General features: G+C 50.0%; 1 protein-coding gene across 1 annotated transcript in view; it reads left to right on the top strand.

Moving 5' to 3' along the window:
* The window catches only part of BANP (BTG3 associated nuclear protein), an 86,959-nt gene that overhangs the window by 6,318 nt on the left and 60,595 nt on the right, over positions 1 to 20,046 (top strand). The window contains exons 3-4 of the mRNA XM_035024628.1: positions 1,990 to 2,081; positions 3,109 to 3,308. Of these exons, the coding sequence (XP_034880519.1) occupies positions 1,990 to 2,081; positions 3,109 to 3,308 (292 nt within the window). The remainder of the gene's footprint in view (positions 1 to 1,989; positions 2,082 to 3,108; positions 3,309 to 20,046) is intronic.

Here is a 20,046-nt window from a genome sequence, read left to right as displayed (position 1 = left end):
TTGAGAACCTGTGTTTTGCCAATCACAAACACTTTTAGGCATGGATTTTTCCTTTTTTCACTTAATTAAATGAGAATTCATTCCCACACATTTCTGTGGAGGTGGTTGAGGCAATCCTGCTGCACAGGATCTACAGGGCACGATGCGAAGCCCTTTGGTAAGCAGGATGCTTCTTGTACTGTTGGCCCTTGGCTGGTTTCTGCAAGGTACAGCTTTGGGTAATTTACATCTAGGAAATCAGTTTACAGCTCTTGCCTAGGACCCATGAAAGGTTTGTGTTTGAGCCATAGGACTATTTATCATTACATTCTGGTTTCTTGATGAATTATCTGGTATGTACAGGCTTAAAGGCATTGACAACTTAAAAAATCGAGATGTGATTTGGAACCTCAGTCTATACTCCTTGTCAAAGTGGCTTGCTTTGCTGGAGGTGGGGGCAGGGCACCTAGCTTCTCCCCAACCCTCCCTTAGCAGATGAGGAATCACAGGCCAGCAGGCTGTGCTTTGTCCACACGTGTGGACAGCTTTGTGTGAAAGGGGCAGGGGAGGTCTCTGCTCTGCATAGGCACTGTGCCCCAGCTATCCTCCAGCCCCAAGTGTTCACACTTGGTATCACACTGTGAGCTGGTTTGAGTTCCAGCTCTGCGTGGGACTGCAGGGAAGGCGGCTCGGCTTCGCTGAGCGGAGGTGGTTGGGCGGTGGGTGGTTCTGGGAGGGCTGGGGAGAGGATCGGGGACGTGGTCAGACAACACTGTGTGAACAAGGCAGACAAGGAGGCCTGTCACAGTGACTCTGTCCTACTTGACTGGAGTGTGGGGTGCACCTGAAAGGTGGACAGATGATACCCCAAGGTGTGTGTGCACTCACGTCTATTCTCACCAGGGCTGTGGCAGACGTGCTTCTGTGCGCACACACACACACACCATCGTACTGTTTGTGTTCTACATGTACGCCCGTGTGTTCTCACATCCTAGTACCCCTTCTGTAGAATAGGTTCCTAAACTGCTTTACATTAGAAAGTAGGGTGAAGCCATGGAGCAGGAGGGCGTCTCTGTATTACGTCTGCGTCCACAGGTGGCCATGCAGGAAGGAGGAGGAGAAATACACTGGGCAGGGAATGCTGGTGACTCTGGGCACGGAGAGGACAAGGGAAAATCCTGCAGTGAAATGGAAAGGTCTTCATGGTATGGCGTGAAGATAAATGCTGAATCTGAAACTCTGTACCATTGCAAGTTTGTAGATGTTTCGAGGTTGACTAGGCCTGGGGCCAAGGCTCAGGGATGGAGAGAAGTGTGGCTCAGGATTGTGATTGTGGATGGTTCTGGTGTTTGTTTCTCTCTTTTTTTTTTTTTAAAGATTTTATTTATTTATTTGCGAGAGAATGAGAGACAGAGAGCATGAGAGGGAGGAGGGTCAGAGGGAGAAGCAGACTCCCCACTGAGCAGGGAGCCCAATGCGGGACTCGATCCCGGGACTCCAGGATCATGACCTGAGCTGAAGGCAGTCGCTCAACCAACTGAGCCATCCAGGCGCCCGGTGTTTGTTTCTCTTTAGTGCTGTGTTTGTAGTGCACTTGGGATGGAGGGAAGGGCGGGGTGCTGCCTGTGGGTGGAGCCGCCAGCCCCCTGCAGCGGTGCTGGGCAGCTTGCGCTGGGCAGCTGCTGTGTGCAGAAGCACGGTGGGCAGGGAGGCCCTCCATGTGCCCGTGTCCCGTCTGCGCGTGGGAAGGCAGCTTATGTACACAGGGCTTTGATTTCCAAATGAGGGAGCCAGCCGACAGGCCTTTAACTTGCAGGGAAGTCCTTACTGCTCTTGGATTTTGTGAAGCTGGAAGTCAGGTGGGGGCTGCACCGAGCCCTCGGGGCGCGGCGTGTGGCTGCGGTGTGCGGGGTCTTGGGTTTGCGAGAGCTACGACGGACGCTGTTCGTGCCGAGGCCGGACGGCAGCGGCCACTGCGCTTACGCACGCTGTGTCTGCGTCGGTTTGCAGTCGTGCTGGAGAACCATGTGGTGGCGGATGACGACGAGCCGGCCCTGAAGCGCCAGCGCCTGGAGATCAACTGCCAGGACCCCTCCATCAAGGTGAGCGCCTCCCTGTGCCCCCTGCCGTTCCTGCCGGGGCTGCCCACACCCCTGCACCGTCCCCGGGGCCCCATGGAGGGGACCCCTGCCCGGGAGGGTCTCCCCACGCAGCCTTGCTCGCTGCTCCCTGCGGCTGGATCTCCGCGCTGACCCAGGGCGCATGGCCTCTGCGGGCCCGCTGCGTGTGCGTGGACCCGGGAGCCCAGAGCCGGTCCCTCGCGCGCTGCCTTCCAGCCCGGCCCTCGAGGAGGAGGTGGAGGCGGCCTTCCCTGCGCCTGCAGCTGCGTGGTGAGGAGTCTTGTCGGGCGCGGGGCCGCGGCGATCACCGTGTGGCTGCCCCATGCAGTGGGCCTGCCGTTAGACAAGCCCGTTGGTTCTTGAGAGGCTCAGTGGGCCACATGTGCACCGCACAGCCGCGCTCCCTGTGCCCTGGTCCCTGCGCCCCGTGCCCGCTCTGCCCCACCCCCCAACTCGAGGGCGGGAGAGGAGAGGACAAGCACATTCCCCATTGCTAAACATTGCCCAGGCCGCGGCCCAGCTGCGGTGGCTCGGGCCCCAGGCGATGGTTGCGGGAAGCACGGGGCGCTCCTGGCCCAGGCTGGGCTCGTTGCCGGGGAGGGCGGCGGGTGCTGGAGACCGGAGCCCGCACTATTGCAGCCGGAGGCGCCCTGCTGGCCACTGGGTGGCAGGCTTGCCGTGCACAAGCCCTTGGCTGTGCGTCCCGGGTGTGCCGCCTCCCCGGCTGGCTGGACTGGCCTGCTAGTGTGTGTGTCAGACCGGTGCCCAGGGCAGCACCCTGCACACTGCTGCAGTGTTTTCTGCTACGGCCCGGGCTCACACGCGGGGACAGCGTGCTGCAGTCTGGTCTCCGCACGTGCTTCCAGCAGAAACAAAGGAGCCCAGGTGCAGGGACTGTTCTGTTGGGAGTAGACACATTTGGAATTAGGGAATCGTGAGCAGGGTCCTTGCGGCTGTCCCCTGCAGTCACGGCAACCCTTCTGAGCTGTTTTCTTTTTTCCACTTGCAGTCATTCCTGTACTCCATTAACCAGACAATCTGCTTACGGTTGGATAGCATTGAAGCCAAGCTGCAGGCTCTGGAGGCTACTTGCAAATCGTTAGAAGAAAAACTGGACCTGGTCACCAACAAGCAGCACAGCCCCATCCAAGTCCCCATGGTGGCGGGCTCCCCTCTCGGCGCGACCCAGACGTGCAACAAAGTGCGATGGTAAGAATCCAGTGGAGGGTGGGCCGCCTGCGCCCCAGGCTCCTGCCTGGCTGCTCGAGTCGCCTTGCACACAGCTCGGTGGCTCTGGTTTAGTTAGCCGCAGACCTCACGCGTGACAACGCCCAGCCCGAGCGCCTGGAAGGCATCCCCACGGTTTCTGTCGGATAGAAGCCACACTGACACATCTTCTCTCTGGAGCAGAGCCATCAGGTCTTCGAAGATGTGCCTTTCTTTCCTTTTTCTCGGTTCTGTCTGGCCTGTGTGCACACGTAGGTAGGGTTTCTCCATTTTACTTGAGTGTCCCAGATTTTCCCTTCATATCAGTAGTTTTTATCGTGTCTTTTTTTTTTTTTTTAATATTTCGAGTCTAATGTTAGTGATGTGTGTGGTAGTTCATGTACTGTTTGAGTTGAAACTTGATAAAGGATTTACTTAGATGGGACGGGTGTGTCACAGTGTTTGGCCTGTTCGTGTGTGTTCGTCCTCGGTGCCCTGTGAGATGCTGGAGCTCCTGAGATGAGCTAAAGCTCAGGCTCGGGGCACCCGCGTCCATCAGTCTTGCCATCTTTACCTTTTCCCACAGCTGGCTCCAGTCTGTGGTGGTGGCGGGATTTGTCTTCGTAGTTGATGAGAGCGTGGAGCATGTTTGCTGGGGGCCTTGCTGCCAGTGCCTGCTGGGCTCTGCCCTGTGCATGTGCCCCGAGACAGGAGCACGGGACGGCTTGGTGGACTTGCCAGGGAGTGTGGGATTGCGGAGGGGCTCCTGGTGTGGTTTGGGGATGCTTCCCTTTGAAGATGGCCCCTGTCCTGGTTTGTGTGGGATGCTGTGGATGACCCCTGCTGTGTGGGTGCGATTAATAGAGCCTCCAGTGACTGACTCCACAGTGTCCCCATGTGTTCAGCATGCTGTGTGGCCTCACACCTGACTTCTGTCCCTGAGCGGGGGGGGGGGGGGTAGTCCGTGGTGTTGCTCTGAGACAGGCCTCTGGCCCGTGTTTGTATGTGTCCTGATAGATCCAGCCTGTCCTTTCTCCCAGCAGACCGTGGCTGAGCATGTGCTCTGCAGGCAGGGACACTCACCCCATCAGAACCAGCGCCTTTGGTTCAGAATCCTTTTTCTGTGATGCCTACTTACCCTATAATGTAACATTGAGAAAATACAGTTTATCTAGGAAAAATGAGTATAATGTTAGTTGTAATGTGAGGAGAAATAAAAGGGTAGAAGGTATAATAAATGACGTGTGGTTGGGCTTGTAAGTGCTTGGGTGAAATACACAAGGAGGCAGTGAGCAGGCCAGATGCCCAAACCTCGTCCGTCGAGTCCTGGTGACCGGGAGCTCTGTGCACTAGTCCACGCACACCGGGAACTCAGATGCCAGTCGTCATGGAATCTTACCAAATGATGAGCCATTCTTGGTGTAGTTTCAAGCAAAAAGCAAAATGTAATTTTTTCTAGACTTGAACAGTAGTTGAATTCCTGGGAGATTTGTTAGAGTAAAACTACCCAAAAATATTTCGTGTATAAACGTAGAGCAGAGTAAGATTTTAGGCTCAGAAAGTTGTTAGAATCATGTTTTTCCTCATACGAGCGAGTGCCTGGGACATTTGAAGTTTGCGCAGCAAGACTTTTTGTTAGATGAGACCATCTCAGGAACTGAAGATGTCTTCGTCTTCTTGGCCCTACGCACTAAATCTCAGTGGTGTCTCGTGAGTATGATGACCCAGTGTACCCCACTGGATTTCAGAGCCCCCCCTGCCCACCGCCACCCCCCAGAGTCTCCACTGGGAACTGCTGCTCTGAGGAGTAAGAAGAGAAAGAAGGACATGCTGCTTCCAGCTCAGAAGCCAGAAGCTGGCTTGTGTGGAGGATGGTCCTCATTTTGTCACTTTCTTACCTGTGTTTGGAAGAGCTGACCTTTGTGAGTCGGGGGAGTATCCATTCGGATCCTACCGTTGATTACTTGTGATGGTCCCGGTGGGGTCGCGATAAGTTGGAGGTCTGAAGAGTGCACCTTGTGAGCAGCTTGTTTTGGGATTCCTCCTGTGTCCAGAGCAGGGCGTATTCTTGGGAGCACGGGCCTCTGCATGGCACAGACTGCCATGGTCTGAAGCCGCGGGCTGACCTGGGCCAGGTCACATAGGTGTATTAACTGTCCTCATCTCGAAAACCAGGACAAGATGAAGGTGACCTAGGCCTGCCTTAGGGCTCCGTTGGCATCTCCCAAAGTTTTAACGATGAAGCTGGCGGGTGGGGGGAGGGTGGCTCTGCTTCTTCTGGACTTGTGCCCCCAGACCGGTGTGCCATGTTCCTCCGGGTTTTGGGTTGTCTGATGATGGAGGGGCTTCAGCATTTTTGGGATTGCAGGCCTAGTGGGGAGACCCCATCAGCACTTCCCTGGGCAGAAATCCTACCATGCTCCCTGCTGCCAGCTATGATTTAGACCTGCTATGGTTTCCTCCATGTGTATTAACAAGTGGTAGAGTGAAAAGAAAGTTTTCTGATATTGACTCAGATGTATAACCTAGTCCATCCAAATTGGCTAGGTTTTCTGGCTTTAAAGAATTGTACTGGTGGATGTAAAAGCAAACCATGACAGAATGCATTTCCTGCGTCTCGGCACAAGGTTTGTTAATACTGTTAATAAAACCATTACGTACGGAAACCGACGAAAGGGTAAGAAAAGGGACGGTCCTTTCTCTAGTCTCTCCTAGGCATGGTTTTAAATAGTATGTATACAAATGATTTTTTCTTTTTAAAGATTTTATTTATTTATCAGAGACAGAGACAGAGCACAACAGGGGCAGAGGCAGAGGGAGAGGGAGAAGCAGGTTCCCTGCTGAGCGGGGAGCCTGACGCGGGGCTCAATCCCAGGACTCTGGGAACATGACCTGAGCCGAAGGCAGACGCTTAACCAACTGAGCCTCCCAGGCGCCCCTATACAATGATTTTTAAAGAAATAAGACAACAGTTGAAAACCACTAACATGAAATGCTCGGGAGAAGTAAGAGATAGGAATTTAATCCCAGTATATCAGTGAAAAAAATGTATGGTTTAATTAGAAAGTTACTAATTTGTAAACACATAAGTAATTGAAAATTTTATGTATGTAGTGTGGGCAGTGAGTGGAACATAGAAAAGGGAAAGTCTCCAAAACAAATTAAAAATTGGTTCACATTCTGAGTAACAAAGTACTTTTACCAATTATTTATTTTGGGCCTCAGGTATTTAAGATAAAAGTTAGAAGTATATAAGTTCTGGATTATTTTACATGCAAACCATATGGTTTTGAGAAGAACTTGATTCCTTAGGCCCATTTGCATTTGCTGTGGATGATTTTGTGGGGAGGTCTGAGTGTAACTGGGCCAGACAGACGGAGGCACCGTAAAGTTCTTTTTGGTTAACGAGGATTCTGGGTGGTGAGTGAGAAACCATCCCCTGAAACCACTCACCCTTGCATTTGGAGAGGCTGCCTGTGGCCCAGAGCCAGCCCTGGACTCGCGGAGCAGAGCTCAGTCCCTGTGCGCTCTGAGATTCACTCACCTGTTGGTTATTTCTTTTTTTTTTAAGATTTTATTTATTTATTTGACAGATAGAGACACAGCGAGAGAAGGAACACAAGCAGGGGGAGTGGGAGAGGGAGAAGCAGGCTCCCCGCGGAGCAGGGAGCCCGATGCGGGGCTCGATCCCAGGACCCCGGGACCGTGACCTGAGCCGAAGGCAGACGCTTAACGACTGAGCCACCCAGGCGCCCCCTGTTGGTTATTTCTAATAACAGCTAGCCCAGATTAGCCCACGCTCTTAGCTCTGACAGTTCTTTACTCGTTCTCTGTACTCCCCGGAGTGTGGAAGGCAGCAGAAGGCTGCCAACCTCAGCTGGCATTTAGCACCCAGATTTTTCAGATTCTATACCTGAATGAGATTTCTAAATAAATTCAAGAAAAAGCGGTGGAGAAAGAAAATCTTTACCTGTGATGCTAACGCCTAATCATTGTGATAAAAATGTTTGCGAGGGTCTTTGGAGGGGTTTCAGCCCATGGTGTTCTCCTTGGGGAAAAGGAAAACGGACTGGAATTGCTGCAGGTAGGTGATTCTCTTCCTTGAAAGTGCACTGTAAATTTGGATTTTGCTTAATTGTGATTCTGGGTGTAGCAACTTAGGCTTTACCTCTGAAGCTGCTTTCCCGCGGGTGGTGGAAGTGGCAGGTGGCTGGAGCCCCCCGTGATGAGCCGAGGCAGTCCCTGTACCGTAGGCTCGTCCTCCCAGGGGCCTCTGTTGGGTAACTCGGACGGGAGGGATCAGGTGTACGGATAGGGACACTTACATAGATCAGCGTAGAAATTCCTCTTTGGCACTTCTTTGAAGCTAGACACAGAGCTCTTTGAAGAGGGCCCAGTGAGCAGGACACGGCTGAGCACGGCGCTGCCCTCATGGATGGCCGCTGGAAGGCTGGACTGCGCCTGAGCAGAGCAGTGTCCAGATCAGGGGACAGAGGACCTGCTTGTGCGGCGGGGTCTTTTATTTAGTTATTTTTTAAGATTTTACTTATTAGAGAGAGACAGAGAGAGAGAGAGAGATGGAGAGCACAGAGGGAGAAGCAGACTCCTCACCGAGCAAGGAGCCCAATTCAGGACTCGATCCTAGGATCCCAAGATCATGACCTGAGCTGAAGGCAGACGCTTAAGCAACTGAGCCACCCAGGTGCCCCGTGCGGTGGGGTCTTATAGGGCCGGACTCCTAGGTGAGTCAGAGAGCAACTCAGACCTGGGTGTTCCGTGTTTGTTTTTATTAACAGGATGTACTAATTAAAAAGATGCTTGCGTTTCTTTCTTTTAAAAGCAATATGTTTTTATTTTTTTACGCACAAATGGTTTATTTTTATTGAGGTCTAATTGCCCTACAACAGATTTTTATTTTTTTATTATTTATTTATTTATTTTTAAAAAGATTTTATTTATTTATTTGTTAGAGAGTGAGTGAGAGAGAAACAGCATGAGAGAGGAGAGGGTCAGAGGGAGAAGCAGGCTCCCCGCTGAGCCGGGAGCCCGACATGGGACTCGATCCCAGGACCCTGGGATCATGACCTGAGCTGAAGGCAGTCGCTTAACCAACTGAGCCACCCAGGCGCCCAACAGATTTTTATTTTTAAAAGCTTAAAAGTTTTTTTGTTTTTTTTTTAGAGTTTTAGTGTGTTTCTACAATTTTAAAACAATTGTGGTAAATCAGTGGTGTCTTTATAATACTCAGACATAAAAAAGTGATTTCTTTTCAAAATCATCTTTTCCTTCAGAGAGCTGTCATACAAGACATACGGAGGAGGAAAATTGTTTTAGTTTCCCGTAAGCTGATTATTTACCCGCAGAGAGCTGAAATATTTGATCAACAAATTATTTAAATTCCCTCTACTACGGTTGCAGAGTCTTTGTTTTATTTCCCACAGGGCCTTTTGTTTTAAAGCTTGATGGATATTTGTGGAAAGGCTGTTCTTTGAGCCCTGTGGCTTCTGGATAGAGAGAGGACCCCTTCTGAGCATCTCTCTTTCCAGCCTTGGAGCGCTAGTGGTGGTGGTGGGCGCCGGTCAGTGTTCAGAGCCGCTCACTCGGGGCCACTGACCTTTTCAGTCAGGAGTGTAGCATTTTGGAGGCTTTGGAATGTGACAAACTCCAGATAGGGCTGTTTGAATCATGAAGAAATGGTTTGGTCTCAGCCATGACAGACTCATGTACAGATTTTGAGTTTTTGATGTTTCCACTTACTTTTGTAGACGTAGGATTTCTCTTTGTGCCTGATCTACACTACCTTGCCCAGCTGCCCACTTTTAGTGACCTAATCATGATACCCTGTACATGGCTGAATACTAGCCAAGGAACACCTGTAGCTTATGCACATACGATTTGGGGAATCATGAACATAATCTGATGACTCAGATATAATCTGATAACCAAAGCAGATAATAAACGTGTAGCCAGGTGTTTGCATAGATCATGCCCATTCTTATAATCTGGAGTACTTCTCTAGCGTTGGAGTAACTCTGGTAACTCATTGGTTGGGATCTGTGGATCCATTTGGACAGAGTTACCATCTTAACACCATGGAGTCTTCTCCCTTAGGCAGGTTTTTAATTTCTAGTTTTCAGTGTGTAGCTCTTTCTCCTATTTTGTTAAATTTTTCTCTAAGTAAGACGTATTTTTAGATGCTATTATTAATGGTATTGTGTTTTAAATTCTAATTTCCATTTGTTCACTGGTAGTGTGTAGACATAGAGTAGGTTTTTGTTTACTGACCTTTATCCTGCATCATTTCTAAATTCACTTGTTTTAGTAGCTTTTGTGCAGAATTTAAAAGAAAGTGAAGTGTATGTAGTCATATATATATATATATTTTTTTTTTTACATAAAGAGCGTTTTATTTCTCATCAAATTTCTCTACCATTTCTTACTTTGCCTTGGTGGCTAGGCTTTCCCATTTTAGGGTGACTTTTTGTATTTTTACCTTATTTCTGATCTCTGAGTGAAAGCATCCAGTCTTTCACCATTAAGTGTGGTGTTAGCTCTAAATCTTTTGCTCTTTATTGGGTTGAAGAAATCCTATTCCTGATTTCATGGGATTTTTAAATTATGAGCAGGCATTGAATTTTCATGTGCTCTTTATGTATCTCCTATCATGTGGTTTTTCTTGATTGTGTTGTTGCAGTGAGTTACGCTGCATTTCTTTCATAATAAGCCTAATGATCATAGCGTTACTACCCTTTTTACGTATTTTTGGATTGATTTGCTAATATGTGGTTAAGGGTTTTTGCATCTCTCTTCATAGGGGATGTTAGTCTGTTGTTTCCTTTCTTGAACTGTCTTCGTTGCCATCAGTGGTGGGAGGGGCAGAGGGAGAGGGAAAGAGAGAGAATCCCAAGCAGGCTCACGCCCAGTGAGGAGCCCGACAAGGGGCTCGATCTCATGACCCTGAGATCACGACTTGAGCCAAAACCAAGAGTCAGACGCTCAACCGGCTGAACCACCTGGGCTGGGCGCTCCTGAAAATGTTTCTATAGGATTAGTTTCATTTTTTCCCCTAAATATTTGATCTGATTTGCCAGTGGATTATGAATTCAATTTCTTTAATAAACGTGGAACTTTTTGAGTTAGTGTTAATTTGTATTCTCGAGGGATTTTTTTTTTTCCATCTAAATTCTGGAATTTACTAGTATGTTACTTTTCATAGTGTCCTCGTGTTGTCTGTAGGCCCACAGGACACTGAGTTGCTATGTCTCCTTGGGCTCCTCCTGTCTGTGACAGTCTCACAGACTTCCCTTGTTTTATAACTTTTTGAGGAGTGCTGGTCAGGTGTCCCTCAACTGAGATTCGTCTGATGCTTTTCTTATGCTTAGACTGGGATTGTGGGATTTCAAGAGGCAGACCGCAGAGGTGAAGTGCCACTTTCGTTCCATCTTTTCCAGGGTACGTACCGTCGCCGGACTTCTCTCTGTTGGTGTTGCCTTTGGTCACCGGGCTGAGGTTAGATTGTCAGATTTCTCCACTGGCGAGTTCCACCCCCTGCCGCCTCCCATCCTGTGCTCTTGGGAAGGACCTCACTGAGCTCAGCCCCGACTCAAAGAGTGGGGAGTCATGCTCCACCTCCTGGATATATTGTTACTCTCCTGCACGGGAAACTTGTCTCTTCCCCCTTTATTGATTTAGTCAACCACTTACTTATATCAGTGTGGACTCGTGGATATTTATTTTGTACTTTGGGTTAGAATCCAATACCCCTTTATTTTGTTGCTCAGATGTTCCGGCTTTGGCCACTGGGAGTGCTCTCAGGTGGCTCCTTTGTCCTTAGATACTCAGACACCCCCTCTCTGCAGGATGCCCCCTGCAGCAGTGCTAGGGTCCGTCATTGCTCCTTTGTTGGAAGATGGCTGTAGAGACCAGGGTCTGGGTGTCGTGTGTCCCCGCTGTGGAGTCACCTGCAGCCCCATGCTCCCCCGCGCAGTGACAGAGCACCTGCTCCACCCGGGGTCCCCGTGTCGTTCAGTTTTCCCTTGGTGGTCATTTCTGTAGCTCCTTGTGAAGCAGCAGGAAGAATATGCATTCCCAGCTCACGCACTCTTCTGACCTAGGGGTTAGCGTGCATTCAGAGGGCTTTGTTCTCTTGGGGGGGTGCAGGGTTAGAACCTGACCCCTCCAGAGCCTGTCTGCTCCAGAATCTGCTCTCTTAAGCAGCTAGTGGTTGAAGCTTGTTGCATTAAATTATCCCCATTTCTCTGTGGCACTTGGTTATTTTGGGGGAGTTGGTTTTATACTGTGTTTTGCTCATCTCATTAGGTATTGTAGATAATTTTCTTTTTTTGGAAATAAAATTTTAGTGCTAATTTATTCTTATCCCTGAGAGTGTTTTTTTGGATCCTAGTTTTTATGACTCTAACCTATAGGGAATACAACTGAGCCCTGTAAAACAAAATTTCAGTGAGGGTTTCATTTGAATGCTGGGTGTATTTGTTGGGGGCATGAGCCGCTGCGATAAAGAATTCTCTGACCCTGTGGGTTGACATTCGCAGGCTGGTGCATTCTGTTTCTAAAAACGCGGCCTCTCTCCTGTTTACATCCCAGCCTGAGCACTTGTCCAGGGCTCTGCTTGCTTCCAAGAGGACCTGGGATTGGAGCCTGGCTGCGTCGTGGCTCCCAGGGCACCCTGTGCGGGGGGGGCAGGGGTTCATGGTGGACACTAGCCCCCTCTGTCTTGGACTGGAGGACCTCCGGTTGTCTGGTTTTACTGTGTAACGAAGGGTTGTTCCCCTGCTCCCAGCCCCCCCCCCCCTTTGTGCTCTCCCTGAAGTCTGAGACTGGTGAGCAGTGTCCTGCACTCGGGGTATTTCATGATGCCCCAGGTTCCTGGTTGCTCTTCAGGAGGACAGCCGTGAAAGCTGCTGGAGAACGGACGTGTTCAGGGAACGCGTGTCTGTGGGGTTTCAGGAGCATCTGCAAATGTGTTTTCTTACAAGGAGAAAGTGGAATTATTTGAGATTTTTGCTAGCTCTCTTTCGTTAATTGAGATTTTTTCTTTAGAAAATCTGTATTATATCAGATTTACCCAATTGTACTTTATGAAGTTACTTTGAATTTGCAAAAGGATCAGCTGTCAGCAGAATAGGGTACAGTGAGACTTCACTGCGGGTGGGACTGAGGCAGAAATGTTTCCAGATATTTTTCAAATGTTCTGGCGGGACTGCTCCTCCCCCAGCCACAAAACAGAGAGCTGGGCATCACTGTGTGAATAGAAGCCCTGCCTGGGCTGCCTGCCTCATGCAGGGAGGGACTGTAAAGCCAGTGCTGTGTGAAGTTGTGGGCTTGCTTCACCCTTGACGGCAAGGTCCCTGCCATCAGGCTCGGCTTGGTACAAATGACAGACTGGGAACACTCTGGCAGGGCGGGGTGGGGGTGGGGTGGGTGTTTCTTCGATGCCCAGAGCAGGGCTCTCATCACTGAGCACTTAGGACTTCTTTGGGGAAGCAATATTCAGACGAGTTTCCTTTGGTCTTTTTAAGTTACTTAAACTTGTCTTTGGAAGGTTCATTTCTCCTAGGATGGTCACGTTCTTAGCACCTGCCCACGTAAGGGGAGGTTTTAGCACAGAACATGGTTGTGGCCTTTCTTCTCCGTCTTGCAGTGGTTTGAGGACAGGTATCTGCGTTACCCCAGCCATGGTTGTTGGTTCAGCGAGCATCCATAGGCGTGTCACTGTTGATGATGAATGAGACTTGCTGGCAGTTGGCTTCTTATTTCCTGGGTGGACGTTAGTGTGGCGTGAATGCAGTTGGTGCTGGTGGACGTTCTCCTTGGTCCCTAGGATCTGGGAACAAGGAAGGACCACCCACGCTGCTCATATAAACCCGGCCTTCCGGGGGCGTCCCATTTTGCAAGGGAGCTTAAGAGGTATTCTCCTGGGGTAACCCCAGTGCACTGAAATTCTTGGGGCGGGATGGAGGTCCGCTCCCCGCCCCACCATTTCTGTGGCAGATGGGCTAGCTGATGGCAGCGCGTCCCCTCTGAGCTCGCAATAGCTGCAAACCTGAATCAGCGTGCCGTTTCTCCAAACATGAACCTCTCTTGCCGTCCTTGTTGAGGGGGTTCTCTTTGTTAGGACACAGCCTGAGTTTTGTGTGTCTCCGTGTGCACGTGTCCATTCAGGATCCAGTTATATGCCCCTGAAATCTGTATGAGGCTTGAGCTAATTCAGAGTTAGAGTTTCTGTCAAGTTCTCTAAGCTGATGCAAATCTGACATCAAGCTCTTCTGGATAACTGTTGAAAACTCTGGGTCCAGCTGACTTGATGTCATTTTGTCTTCTCTTTGCCCGAGGTCTGCATGTGTTTCTCGCTGGGCTGTCTGCACGCCACATGCCGAGCTCCTCTCCGGTGTTGGCCTGCCTTTTTCCGGGCGCCCCCGCCCCTCCTCCTCCCGGTGTCCCCACCTGCATCCACCACGGTGTGGGTCCTCAAGCTCTCTGGCCCAAACCAGCTTCTTCTCTGTTTTCCTTTTGTAATAAAAAGCGGAAAACACCAACTTGTGAAAAATAATTTAAATCCTACATTTTTCAAGAAGACTTTTTTTAGGTCTTGTATTTTTGTGGTTTGTTAATTTTTTTGCATAGATTGCGACAGAGCCCCTTGGCATACATTCAAATGATAGTCCTGTTTTATGTGACTGAGGAGCAAAGGGGACAGAAATGTAAATGTTTTAAATTCTGGTACAGGTAATTCTAACATGGTCACAAAGCAATTTCCTGAAACTGAAGAGACCTGGAAGGCCACTTTTTAAGTATGGCTTGGAAGATGTTTGTGTGATACTTCTGAAAGCTGAAAAGTGAAGGTGTTTTGTTTTAAATCCATCAAAATAAAACCATTAAAACACCCAACACTGAACGGATAAGTGGTAGCCGTAATTGGCATTGGATCATTTCTGGTCTTGACTCACAAGAGGCTAAGAGCATGAAAGGCACTTGGTTTTGAATACGGGCTCTGTCACCCGTGAGTGGGGAGACCCAGGGCACGTTCTTACCCTTTCCAAGCACCAGTCTCCTCCTCGGGACAAGGGGAATGAAGTAGTACGTGAGGATTACTGTCCGTGAGGTCATGCATATAAGCACGTGGTGTTCTTTGATCCTCAACAGCCCTGTGAGGTTGAAAAGATTAATCCTATTAAGGCTTCTTGTTCACCGAGGGTCTAACATCAGCCACGCCTCGTGGCTTGTGCTGGGCTCCTCACCCCACAGAATTCCAGGTCACCCTTAGTGGATGACAGCACCCTGGGCTGTCCTTTGGGTGTCATCTTGTTAGATTTGTGTTCTGGCTCTTGGTTCTTGGTCTGTTTTCTTTGAGCGTGTGGACCAGCAGCTTGAGACCGAGGAATCTAGAGGCAAGAGCCAGAGGACTGACCTCAGTCATGAGGCTTATTGTTGAATTCATGCATGTGTTGAACACACAGGCTTGTGTACTGGGCATTCACCTGGGTAGTAAATGCACAAAGAGATCGTGTGCAAGGGATTGCCCTGTTAACAGGCTAAGCTGCAGTCAGTGAGCCATGGACTAGATGAGTGCTGTGGGGAGACAGCGAACGGGGCAGATCTGTGCCTCTCACACAGGGTTGAGTGTGTGTGTGATTTTGTTGTTGTTGGAAAGCAGGGGCACCCGGCAGAGTCCCTGGGAAAATGGTTAAAAAAAACAAAACCCTTGGGCTCTCTGGGGGTGGTCCTAGATTCCCCAGGGAATTCTGATGTTGAAAAAGTAGTGGGTTGTGAACTGTTGCTTCGTTGGTTTTGGTTAGGATGTCATTGGAGGGCTCTGGGCTCCAGTCTCACTTGGCCCTATGGCCTTGGGCAGGTGACTTTATCAGCCAGTCTCCATGGGGAAGGCGCTGTGGTGCCCCCTCACGCTTCAAGGAGTGAGGGTGTCCTTCCACATGGGGCCCTGGGGGTGGTGCTGCCTACTGTGACTGCCCCTGGGGTAGTCGCTGGGGGCCTTGCAGTCAGTCACTGTCCACAGGCGTGAGTGGCCCTTGTGCCCCCTGGTCACAGGTCACTGGGCCATGTCACAGGGTATCTTTTATTTCTGAATGATACCATTTTGAGGTAAGCGTATCCAACTTGGGTAATTAGCATAATCTTAGAATTGAAACAGTCAGGACAGTCTGTGACAGGACAGTCTCTTTTCCTTAATTTTTTTTTTTTAAGATTTTATTTATTTAGGGGCACCTGGGTGGCTCAGTTGGTCAAGTGTCTGCCTTTGGCTCGGGTCATGATCTCAGGGTCCTGGGATGGAGTCCTACGTTGGGCTCCCTGCTCAGCAGGAAGTTTGCTTCCCTCTCTCTCATCCCTGCTTGTGTGCTCTCTCACTATCTCTGTGTCTCTCTCTCTCTCAAACAAATAAAATCTTTTATTTATTTATTTTTTAAGATTTTATTTATTTATTTATTCATGAGAGAGAGAGAGAGAGGTAGAGGGAGAAGCAGGAGAAAAGACGTTTAGCCGACTGAGCCACCCAGGCGCCCCAGTATTTTGGTTTTTATTTAATAGGAACTTAAAAAGCAAAACGACAGACATAGAGGTAAGGGTACAGAAACCGACTTAAGGTTGCTAAAGAATTAATCGAGCACATAACTTTTAGAAAACAAAATGAGGGAGGGAGAGAGAAATTGATGAGTGGAACATAACAGAGAGCCTAGAAATAGGCCTGCTGAGCTTTGACAGGGGTGCAAAGACCAGTCAGTGGGGGAAGGACATCCTTTTAACACAGGGAGCCAGGGCACCGGGACATCTGCAGGCAGAATGAGAGGACGGAGCCTGGGGTCATGTCATCCCTGGAACAGAAATTAATTTCCTGTGGAGGACAGATTTCAGTGTAAAGCTGTGAGACCTGCAGATGAAGCTGTAGGAGAAAATCTTTGAGACCTAAGGCCTGGCTCAGACCTCTTAGACTCGATACCAAAAGCAGCGCCTGTGAAAATAGTGATGAGTTGGACATGACGAAAATGATGAACTTAGGCTCCTCGAGAAACCCGTGGGGACGATGGAGGGACAGGCTGCAGGCGGGGTGGGGAGGCTCGCACAGCGCACGCCCGACAGTGATGGAGAGTGCGCTCACCTGCAGAAAAGCAGCCCCGCTAGCAAGTGGGTAGGAAACACAAATAGAGATGTTGCCCAAGGGGAGATATGGATGGCGAATGAGCACAAGATCATTAGTCATCAGGGTAAGGCAAGTCCAGACCACGGCGAGGGCCACTCCACGTCAGTCAGAATGGCGACATAGAAACAGCACCACCACCGGGCGCTGGTGAGGATGTGGAGAAACTGCACCTCTCCTGTGCTGCTGGTGGGGATGGAGAATGGGGCAGCCGCTCTGGAAGAGTCTGGCAGGAGTGTGTAAGGCTACACATGGACGTACCATATGGCCCAGCAGTCCCGTTCTTGGGCATTTAGCCCAGAGAAATGAAAACATATGTTCACAAGCTCGACATGAATGTCCATGGCAGCGTTGTTTGTAATTACCCACACCTGCGAGTCCCCCTGTGCCATGGGAATGTCCTCAGCAGTGACCCAGAGGGGACTGACCTCGGGGATTCCGCCGAGCCCAGACAGCCAGTCTCCAAGGTCATCACGTCTCTAACGTTGCCCAAGTGTAAGAACCGTATTGGTGGAGAGCAGGTTAGCGGTTGCTGGGGGACAGGGATGAGCTGGGAGGGCGGGTATGTCTGAAGGGGCAGCACGAGGCTGCTCCTCAGCAGTGGTGGTGGGGGGACATGGTTTGCGCATGGGGTTGATCTGCCCGGCCCCCCCACCCCCTCCAGACAGTGGTGCATGCGGAGCCCGTGAAATCCAAGTAAGGACTGTCGTCTCATTCACGGAAGTGTTCCGCTTTCCATACTATACCGCAGGCTTTATAGGATGTCACCACCGGGGACATGGGACTCTGTGTAGTACTTTTATTACTTCTGTAATTGTCTGAAAGCAGAACCAGTAGTGTGTGTGCGTGAGAGAGAGCGAGGGAGGAGAGGAGGCACGGCAGAGCGAGCGAGGGACAGTAGACCCTCTAAGGATTTGTACTGGAGCTGGCTCACACAGTTGTGGGGGCAGCCAAGCACATTGAAGTCTAGGGCAGGTCAGCAGGAGGAGGTGGAGATCAGGATCAGCTAGCAGGAGCCCCCTGGCATGTCCAAGACCAGGAAGAAAACCTCCACCCCTCGCCTGATCAGGCCAGGTCCACCCAGGATAATCTCCCTTTTGGTTAACTTAGGGTCCGCCAGTTAGGACTTTTAATCACATCTGCAGAATCGCTTCATAGCACATGCAGATCAGTGTGATTGAATAATTGGAGAGTGTAATTCAGCCTAGGCAAGACACTTATATTATTGTGGCAATTTTCCCATGTTAACCCTAGACCATTTCAATCTTATTAGTGTGATATAGATGTTCCTTACTTTTTGAAAAATGAAATAGTCTCTTATACAGTTTGAGGTTGATATAAATGCATTGCATTAGTCGAAAGGGTGTGGTTTCTGGCATATTAGAACGTTGATTCATCGCTTTCTCGGGTGTTTGCTTTATAATCTGAATACCATCGTCTGTACAAGCACCCACGAATGAGCTTTCCACGGTTGAATTTCACCTTATTCCTCTGCTTTTTGAAAGTTCATCCCCTCCCTGAAGTTTGCCGTGTCCACCGGCTGTGACCTGCTTCTGTGCAACAGGAACAGAGAGAGAAACTGAAGCTGAAAAATGTATTTCCTGTAGCCATGAGGCCCCAAGCGTTAAAAAGGGTGTTTTGGATTCAGTTCTCGTGACAGTTATTAGGACACAGTTGAACAAAACAGCATATGTGTGTTACTCCTGTAACTAATTCTTTTTTTTTTTTTTTAAAGATTTTATTTATTTATTTGACAGAGAGAATGAGATAGAGCATGAGAGGGGGGAGGGTCAGAGGGAGAAGCAGACTCCCCGCCGAGCAGGGAGCCCGATGCGGGACTCGATCCCAGGACTCCAGGATCATGACCTGAGCCGAAGGCAGTCGCCAAACCGACTGAGCCACCCAGGCGCCCACTCCTGTAACTAATTCTTAATAATCCAGTCTTAGGAATGCATTCTTGAGATGGATGGGGCTTTAGTTTTGGTTAATTCTTGAATCCGCAGATGATTATGAATTAGCACTTAAAGTGAGACAAGGTTCAGCCTTGGTCCTACTTCCAGTGGTAGTTTTTAAAGTTGTAAGTGCTGAGAGACTGGGTTCACATAAATAACTACGTGGGAGGAGAGGCGCCTCTCAGCTCCTCAGGTTGTGACTAAGGTCTTTGTAAGCTCTCGTCAGTGATGGTTTTTGATGATCTCTGGGCTGAAAAGGTACCGAGTTGGTCTGTCAGTTTTGTAGGAAGCAGCACCGGTAAGCTGGTAGCGCCCTGGGGTGTTTCGGTGAGCAGCAGAGGCATGGGCTTTCTCGCATGCAGCCTGCTGTCTCCGAGGGGCCCCGTGCTCTCCTGGGGGGCTTCCATCCCGGGTGGACGGCGCCTGTCTCTGTAGTTGCAGGGACAGCTCGTTTTATTTTAAGGTGGGAAAAGGGCTTTGTGAGAGGGAGTAAACACATTGACCAGGGTGCTCTCTCAAAGTGAAACCTTTTTAGGAAAGAGTACATTCTGCGAGGTGAGGATTTGGACATGGCGTTGCGGAGAGCTGTCCGCGTCCAGGGACCCCCTGGACGCCGTGGGGGACCCCGAGGGCTACTCATTTACCTTGAAGCTGGTTGCTGCAGAACATTATTTCCTTGCCCTTAACAAGAACTGTTAGGGGGGAAAGGTCTGTTTAGTCAAACAACTTTGCCAGATGGTGCCTAAAGAAATTTTAATCTGTTCCCTTCAGGACTTCTGAGAACCTTTCATGGGCTGCCGCCCATGGTGGATTCCCACTCGGGAACTGTTGTGAGCCCCGAGTCGTCCTAGTTAGTTGCTCATGGAAGGAGAGGGCTGGAGAGGCACGTGTGTGGGATCCTGCAGGAGAGCAGGGCTCCACGGAATATGCTTCAGGGAAAGAGCAAGTGCATAGGAACCATTAATCTCCTGTTTTGGATACGAGAGAAGCTGAAATCTTGAAAGCCTGCGTGTGCCCATGGTCCCAAGTCGAGGGTCACGACCTGGGTTCCTGTGACGCCTGCCCTAGGGGTAGGCTGTGAGGATTTGCCGGCTTACTTTAGGTGTCAACAAAGAACAAGTAGAATCACTGAAAAAAATAATGCTTTTGAATGAAATGCCGTTGATTATGCTTTTATTTTAGAAAAACACCTCGTGGTCCTGTGATTTCCTTGGGCACGTAACGGCGCTGTTTGTGCCCCTGATTTTGGGAGGGGGCGTTTTACAGCCGTGTGGTGGTGACACCGGGCTACATCTTCCTACGTGCTTTTGGTGACGTGAAGTCTTCTCACGTGAAAGCACTGTCCCGTTCCCCCCTACCCGCCCCCCGAGTTGTGAAACTCAAGAATGACCTCTTTGTGGGTAGTTCTACCGTGCATTTCCGGTGCTCCCCTGCCACCTCCTGACAAAGCGTGCCCAGACTTGCCGGGACCACAGCACCAGCGGCCAGACGCTGAGTGACCGCGCAGTCTGGGAGCACGTGCCCTGACATAAGCTGTTGGCTGCTGCTTGTTGAACCACATGGGCTGCCTCTCGGAGGGTCCCTGTCGGAGGGTCCCCTGTCGGAGGGTCCCTGTCGG

The sequence above is a fragment of the Mirounga leonina genome, unplaced genomic scaffold (assembly GCF_011800145.1).
Source record: "Mirounga leonina isolate KUSES-001 unplaced genomic scaffold, KU_Mleo_1.0 Mir_180, whole genome shotgun sequence".
NCBI classification, from domain to species: Eukaryota; Metazoa; Chordata; class Mammalia; order Carnivora; family Phocidae; genus Mirounga; species Mirounga leonina.
This window is presented reverse-complemented; position numbering and strand designations above follow the sequence as displayed.